At 51.7% G+C, this 8,299-nt stretch overlaps 1 protein-coding gene across 10 annotated transcripts in view; it reads left to right on the top strand.

Annotated features, from left to right (window-relative positions):
- Window positions 1-7,902: 7,902 nt before the first annotated feature.
- Window positions 7,903-8,299, top strand: part of Hdac7 (histone deacetylase 7) — a 34,989-nt gene continuing 34,592 nt past the window's right edge. For 4 of the 10 annotated variants that reach the window (XM_004863123.3, XM_004863126.4, XM_013079007.3 and 1 more), the window contains exon 1: window positions 7,915-8,236. In XM_004863123.3, the coding sequence (XP_004863180.1) occupies window positions 8,218-8,236 (19 nt within the window). In that variant the 5' untranslated portion in view covers window positions 7,915-8,217. Of the gene's footprint in view, window positions 8,237-8,299 lie in introns of all 10 variants that reach the window. The other 6 variants (XM_087199985.1, XM_013079010.3, XM_087199986.1 and 3 more) reach the window with 4 other exon arrangements.

Here is an 8,299-nt window from a genome sequence, read left to right as displayed (position 1 = left end):
CCCCCGATCCTCTTTGCTAGTTATTTATAGCCCCCCAGGCCTTGCTGAGGAGCTGACTCTCTCCTCCCTCAAATGTCAGCAGCTGTGGCCATTGCCCCAGGGATGCAGCCAGATGTGCAGATCACTCCAGATGTGCAGTGCCAGGATTTGGGGAAGTAGCCCTTTCTGCAATTCCTGTGGCATTGTGTGCAGCTGGGTCCAGGCTCCCCTCACCTCTGAGCCAACACTTGACTATCTCAGGAGGTCACAGGAAGTTTTACCTATTTTTCTACTTCCACAGCCTGGCCAACTCCCCTGCATGCTCTAAAAAGGTCAGCTTAGATTATAGCCCCCATTGGATTCACTTGCATAAGTTGGTCAGTGCTTGTTCTGAGACTTAGAGTAATTCTTAGAGAAACACAGGCTTAGAGAGATAGAAGGGCAGGATGCTGTCTTTCTTCTCTTCTCCATGTTGGCATCAGAGCTCCATCCCTGACAGAACTCAGCGTGCGTCAGGCACTGTGCTAAGCACTGCATGTCCTGATCTCTGCAACTCTCCCAACAGCCTAATACGGCAGACAGGCACTTCATGCCCTCTTGGCCAGATGAGGAAACCAGGCCTCCTCCAGGTTAGATAATGTGCTTAAAATCACTCTGTGGAGAAACAGTAAGCTTCACCCAGGCAGCCTGACTCCTATCCTTGCTCTAGCCGCAGGGCAACATCACCTCCCCATTCCTCTGTACATCTTTCTTTGATTCTTTATTTAGTGGTACTGGGGATTGAGCCCTAGGTTCATCTATATTCCCAGCCCTTTTTATTTTTTTATTTTGAGACTGGGTCTCCCTAAGTTACTGGGGCTGGGTTAGAATTTTCCATCCCCTTGCCTCAGCCTTCTCTGCAGGGGTTACAGGCATGCACCATGACACCTGGCTACGCCTTTAAATAACCACTTGTAAGCTCAGGGAGAACACCCTGGAGCCCAGGCCTCAGGGGCTGCTAAAAGGGATAGGCTAGGTGTGTCCTGCAACTTGTCTTTCTGCCCCCTCTGCCCTCCTGCTCCTGGCCACTCAGACTAAACTGCAGAGAGCTGTCTGGTGGGGCAGACTTCTAGAATCATTGTTTCAGGCTTCCTCAAATACCCAGCACAGAGTGGGCCGTGACTGCAGAACACTTGCCCCAACGCACAATGGCCTGGTGACCTGTCAGGCCCCTTCCAACAGGGCCGTTAGTGACTCCACGTGCCACCATCTCCTCTGCAGTTATGTTGCTGGTATCTCTTGTGAGTTTGTGTTCCAGGCCTTATCCTTCCCCTGTGCCCCAGGAAACCATGAGTATGACAGTGATGGTGCTAATTTGGCCTCTGTGCCTGAGCACCCGGCCCAGTGAGTGTTATGGAGTAGGTGCTTAATAAATGTGAGCAGATGAAGAGGAGTGCAACGGGATCTTGCCTGGGGGGTATCCAAAGGTGCTAGCCCTGCTTGCCTCCTAGATTGGCCACCCTCATCCCCATCTCCCCCTCACTTCCTCTCCTGGAGGCCTCTACTCCCAGCAGACGGAGCATATCCCAAACACACCCTAAAAGACTTTCCTTTCGGGGGAGAGGGACAAGTGTGCTCAGCCTGGGGCCTTCTCCATGGTCTTTCTTGGAAATTCCTGGGCCGGATGTACCTGCTCCCAAAGAGAAATAGCGATTTGTAGCAGTGGGATCCTGCCCTCCAACTAATATAGCCAGGAGGGCAACCGTGGGCACCATGCTGGGAGATGTGGCAAGGTTGAGCCTCAAGCTGTCTGGGGAGTAGACCACAGCATCCTTGCAGGGGCCTACTGGAGCGACTAATCATGAGCTGGCTGCAGAAAGGCATTTTGCAGCTCAGACGAATTTCTTCTCACTCATGATTACAGCATGGCCCAATGGCTGCCTCCCTGACCATAATCTCGGCTGGCACAGGCATCTCTGGGCTGGGCTGCCAGGCTGGGGAAGGGATACTGACCTAGGAGCCAGGAGGCCTGAGTTCTTTGCCTGCCCCATGGCTGATTAACTATGTCATCTCTGGCAAGATATTTCCCTTTGGAAGCGTCAGTTTCCTGTCTTCCTTTGTCGGTGAGAGGAGCAGTGTGCATTAGATCAGGGAGCCCCCAACCTAACCATACCTTAGTCTGACCCGGCGACTTGCAGAGTCTGACTGGAGCTCTTTAGCTGAGATACAGTGTCAGCCCGGGGGACCCTGTAGAACAGATAATCTTATAAATCACTTGCAACTCTCAGAAGCAGATTCTAGTAAACAGAATGGTCACAGAGTAAGGATTTGCTTCTGAGGGGTTTCATCAGAGGATGGGAGATGGGCAGTGTATACTGTCATCATTATTATTGCCACTGTATTATTTTTCTGCTGCATCATTGTTACAGGAGGGTGTCGGGGTGCCCCCATCTGCCTGTTTGGCTATGAACAAAGGCCTGGTTGGAGGGGGTCCTGGCTTACCTTGGGTTGGGCTTGGGGGGCTGGGAGAGGAGGGAGGAGACATGGGAAGGGCCTTCCCTGGTGTGCAGGGCCTCTTGGCAAGGGGAGCTTGTTCTAGTTCCCTCCTGGGTGGAGTCTGGCTGGATGGGCTTTGGCATAGCCTCTGGGGCTGAGAGTCTCTCCCCACCCATATTCCTCTCCCACTTTCCCAGCTTGGCGGCGCAGCCCTGGAGACTGCCACTTCTACCCTTCCTTTCCTGACTTCCTCCCCAGGCTCCCTCCGGCCCTCACCAACCTTGTTCTGGAGGCTTGCTAATCTGCTTGCCACCACTCTGCTTCCTGGCCTCACCCGTGCACATGCCATTCTCCCTGTCTGGAATGTCACCCCTGATCTCTCTGCACTGATTCACTCTTCTGGGCTCCTTCAAGAGCCATCTGACAGTCCACTTCATCCAGGCCATGTTCTGCCTTGATCTGCTCAAGTCCCTCCTCTTTGCCATGTACTCATTTACACTTGGAATAACAGAACCAGAAACCAGTTTTAGATGTAGAAGAAATAAGTAGCAATGATCTAAACCGGCCTCCCTGTGTGGGAGATGAAAAAACTGAGGCTTTTAGAGAGGCTGTGACTTGGCCAAGATCACACAGATCGTGAGATTTTTAAAAAGAATTGGCTTTGTAAGAGGCTTTCAAGTATGGTACGTGCTTGTTTGGTTTCGTCCACACATTGTGATCAATATGAGAGCAGGGGCTGTGTCTTTGTTTTCATCTTTAATGTCCACATACTGGGGTGTGTGTGTGTCTGTGGGCGGTGTTGCCTCTCCAGGAGCCAGAGTAAGCAATTACAATATTTCATATGCTATCAGGACAAAGATTCTAAAACTCACAGTGATACTATTCAAGAGACCAAAGGATGTTAAAAACAAAACAAACTGTAAAGCAATATTATATACTGCTTCTATGTTATTCATATGACTTCAGAACAGTCAAAATATTTCTTTAAAACTGCGACGTAGAAAGAGGTGACCCAGAGCTGTGCATGGTGATGCACACCTGTAATCCCTGCACTCTGGGAGCTGAGGAGGGAAGATCAAAAGTTTGAGCCCAGCCTGGGTAACTTTGTATCTCATAATGAAAAAGAGGCTGGAGATGTAGTTCAGTATAAAAGCCCTGGGTTTAATCCCTAGCATTGGAAAAAGGAAAAGAAACAGGTACAGTCCAGGAAGTTTGGCAGAACTGGACCTAGAACTCCAGTTCCCTGACTTGAGGCCCACGGCCAATAGCCACAATGCTTCTCTTCCGTCTCTCTCTTTATGTTTCTCACTGGGGAGCCGGAGTTGTCAAGGCAGTATCCTCTGCCATCTTTCTCATTTGTTGTACTTCTTCGTCTTGGGGTTCAGAGGACCCCATCTTTGGCTTCCTGCCCCTCCCCATCCTGCCCCAGGCCTCTCTCCTTGTGTCCCCCACCACGCTACTGGCATATTGGCACATACACATCTACTCAGAGCTGCAGGTGTCTAGAGCAACAGACCACAGGGGAAACCGCATCACCTTTGTTGACTGTGGAGGGAGGTGAGGGGATGGGGGAAGGGACCTGCTTAGTTCTCCACCTGCCTCAGTCCTGAAGGTCATCTCCCCTACCAACGTGTGCCATCTGGACCAGTGGCCATGTGTCAGCATAGTCTTGGTGTAGCCACGCAATTATGCCCAGATGCATGTGCGTCTCTTGTCTCAGACCCTGAAATCTTAAAAGGGGGTCTTCCTGCATGCACCCCAAAGCCACATCCCCAAGCACACCCAGAATACTCACACAGTTCCTTGATCCTATCTGTGCACTGTAACAGAGAAAGGTGGGGCATGATGATGGGGCCACGTGGCGGGGGTCAACAAGGCAGGAAACTTGGCGTCTACAATGACATGTATAGATTAACAAGGACTTCGAGAAACCAGACTACACTGGAGCAGGAGATCCTGGCACAGCTTCTCCATTGTTCTGTCCTGGTAGGAGAAATTACACAGGCCCTGAGTCAGACACACTCGGGATCAAGTCACTTACTGGCTCTGTGGCCTTGAGCAAATCATTTTGTCTTTCTGAACTTTAGTTTGCTCACTAAAACAATGGGGATAATAACACCATGTAAGTGAAAAGGCCTTGAACAACACATAATACATAGGAGACACTCAATAAATCCTGAATTATTTTTCCTTCCTCTCCCCACCCCTCCCTCTCTCCTCCATTTCTTTCTTTCGACTTCTTATGTCTGGTTCCACGAAACTCTTTATTTGGAGTTGGAGATTTGACCTCCCCTATTAATCTGTAAGTCCAAAACTCTATGAACTGGGATTTGATCCCAGGTCCAGAAACTGGAGCACAAGGCCTGACCCAACCCTGTGCAGTGGCTGTCCACTCTGACCTCGCAGAGGCCTTGGGGAATAACACATTCTGAGGCTTCGTGGGGAGTATGTTAGAATAAGTGCAGACTGCAGATGGACTTGGGGCTGCAGCCATCATATCTAAAAGGCTGGGATAGGAGTGGTCTCAGAGTTCTGAGATTTAGACCTGATGACTTTCTGAAACTTTGAATCCTGGCACAAAGTAAGCAGTAGGATCAGAAAGAATAAATATTCATTGAATGAATGAATTTAATGAACCAATAATATTCATGGAATGAATGAATGGCCCTTGTAACTTGCTCATTGTGCAACTTTGATCAGGTTTCTTCATCTTTATGGGCTATACTTTATTCATGAGCATAATGAAGATTATTGTTAAGAATAAATGATCTAATGTTTGTCCAGGAGCTAGCATAGGCTGCTGCACAGTAAACAATTGGCAAAAGACTAAGGAAATAAGAAGGTCAAGAAGGCCCAGAGCCCCAGAGAGAAGCTTTGCACTGGCCAGAAACCTCCAGAAGACTTGAGGAAGCCCAGGTAGGTACTCTAGGGCCAGTCCCTTGTGCTAAGTATTTAGCTGAAGAGGTTGTGAGAACCAGACTTCAGAGCCTTTATTCAGTTTCCCTTGGTAACTAGGGGAGAAGGAAGAGAAGTAGCCTGCATTTTTCTGTCTCCTTTCTAAGGGCTCCTGGAGGTTCTCTAACCCATCCCAGGAAGGAACACATGACTTAGAAACCGGCTCAGGACTACCATAGCGCAGGGGTTGGTAGGGTGGTAAGTAAATCTGGCAGGGAAAGGAAGGACACAGTCCAGCATCCTGATGCAAGTCACACATGCTGTCTCCCCCTCTGCCTATACTTTGGGGACAGTGAGTCCTCATGTGTGTAGTAAGGCACATGTTGGGTACTATTGGGACAGACAGGCAGTTAGACATCTCTGTTCAGATTATTCAGAAGTCAGGGATCAGGTTAAAAAGAAAAAAGCAGACTCACAAACAAATATATGAATGATGTACCTGGTAGAAACGAGCAAAGGCCTGACTTCAGAACAGAAATAGCTACAAGCAAAGTTAGAATCGGGAGGGGGGTGGGAAGGTACATTGTGGAAGGAGGGAGGTAGTAGCAGGAAGCTGGGGTCTGCAGTTAACAGCAGTTTTTCTAGAGGCTGTGAGCCTCAGGAGGGATTTGGGAGGATGATTTTGGCTTGAAAGTGAGGGCTGGGGACAACATACCTGGGCTGGAGGAGCAGGCGTCTTGCAGAGTTACATGGGTAGTCGGGGGCAGAAGGGTGTATCAAGGTGTCCAGCTGGAGGATGGGTTCGAAGGCCATGCACATCTATCCCAACTGAACTCAGTCTGAATTATGTGCAAAACACTTCAAGAAATGCAGCCATGATTAAGGCAGTAGCTAGACAGTGGCTGGAGCATTCAAGCTGGGCATCCATTCTTGAATGTTGTTAAGGAAGAAGGAAGAGGGTGAGACTAATAGACTAGGTGGGTGAAAGTCAGTACACAGAGAAAGACTGACACAGTGCTGGGATTCGGTCCTTTACAGGAAGGAAAGAATCCCTCTGGCTGTGGGCAGGAACTTGGGAGGGCATTCATTTTGGAGGGAACAAGATGAGCCAGGGCAAAGGGGTGAGAAAGTATGGGGATGTGATGGAAAACAGCTAGTAGTCCAGTCTGGCTGAAATAACAATAGTAATAACTGAGCAGTAAGTACCTGGAGGCACTGGGCAGGGATGTGTGTGTAGGAGGGCTTGGAGGCTACGAGAGAAGTTTGTGAGAGTAAGCTAACAGATACAGAGGGGTTCCCTCTACCTGTGAGTGAGCTCTGGCACAAGGGAAGGAATACAATAGGGAGTCAGATGCTAACTAGTACAAGTAGCAACGGGCAGTAAGGCCTAAGCTGTGATGTAGGGAACAAGAAATCTGTGGTCGGAAGTTCATCTTTAGGATGGCTAAGCCCTTTTAAGCCACTGTGAACTCTTGCTTCTAACCCGGGACTGCCTCGATTTCCCCTTGTGCAGACTGTTGGGGTTCCTAGAATTGAGGGAGCAGGATGGGCTTGGAAGGAAACTCTTGCCTGGTTTCCAGGGGACCTCACACTGCAGGCAAGCCCCTGCTCCTGGGTCAGGGACCTCTCCATGTCCCAGGAGCTTTCTGACCCAGCAGATTGCTGGAGGCTGCCCTGGCTGATAGGCTAGGCCAGGAAGCACAATGGGGAGGTCCTCAGTCCTGACCCCTGAATCTGACCTTCTCTCCAGCCTAAAGGGGGTGAACGGAGGCTGTGCAAAGCCATCCCTGAACTGAGTTTATTAGCTGAGGGAGGGCTGGAGGCGGCTGCATTCCGGCTCACAGACTGGAACATTTCTGTGATCCGCTGTAATGCACTGGGGGACACTGGGCACATTGCTGAAGTTTGACTCATAGGGACCGGGAGGGGGAAAGAAGGGGGGTGTGTGGAGGCAGAGGAATGGGAGGAAGAGAGGAAGAGGAGAGGAGGGAAGGAAATCCCTTGAGAAATTTCCTTAAAAAAAAAGAAAACTTTCAAAATCTGCACCACCCCCATCCCCTTTTTCTTTTAATAGGAACAGGCTGGACCCTTCTGTTCCCCTCGGGCAGGCGGGGAGGGGGGGTGCCAGTGGGGAAGGGCTGGGCAGTTATTCAAATCAGATCCTGGAACTTTCCTGAGGCGAGTGGTGTGCGTGTGTGTGTGTGTGTGTGTGTGTGTGTGTGTCCGTCCGTCTGGGATCCTCGCATGGGACCTCGCATGGGACCTTGCATGGGACTTCAGGCGTGCCCAGCCGTCCTTCGGTGTGGCTATTCGCTTGTGAACTGTGTGTGTATATGTAGGTGTGTGCACAGAGGTCCTTCCCCGAAGCGTGTCTGTGTAAATGATCCTGCCCCTGTGTAAACATGGATGCACGCTCGTGTACGTTGTGTGTGCAAGGGTGCCTGCGCTCAGGTATCTGGGTTTCCGGGAATTGTGCGCGGTTCCGAGCGCCGCGCGGCGGTTGTGGCTCGGCGGCTACGCGAGGGGCGGGCAGCGCACCACGTTCCGGGTTCGGCTCGGCGTCCCGGGCGACCGGTCGGCCGCGCTCGAGTTGGCGGCGTCTGCCGGGGTGGTGTGTCCCCGAGCCCGAGCGCCTGCCCCTCCTCCCCTCCCCCTTGGCCCGCTCTCAGACTCAGATAAAGCATTTCCTTCCATTGTCATCCTACCCGGCCGGCCGGGCTGCCAGGGCCCTCCCCCTCCCGGCCCCCTCCCTTCCTCTCGCCGTCTCGCAGTCGCTCCGCAGCCTCCGGCGACTGGGGGGATGTGAGGCCGGCGCCCCAGCCCCCGGCCCCGCCATGAGCCCCCCGCTCTGAGGGCCCTGGCCCCTGGATGCACAGCCCCGGCGCCGGTGAGTACGGCTGGCCACCCCCCGCCCCGCCCCGCCCTGAGCGGCACCCAGCGCCGCCCGCCC

Source organism: Heterocephalus glaber, unplaced genomic scaffold (assembly GCF_053883595.1).
Source record: "Heterocephalus glaber isolate CG9 unplaced genomic scaffold, H.glaber_assembly_v1.0 deba00001733, whole genome shotgun sequence".
Classification (NCBI taxonomy): Eukaryota; Metazoa; Chordata; class Mammalia; order Rodentia; family Bathyergidae; genus Heterocephalus; species Heterocephalus glaber.
Note: the sequence above shows the minus strand (reverse complement) of the source record. Positions and strands in the feature narration are given on the sequence as shown.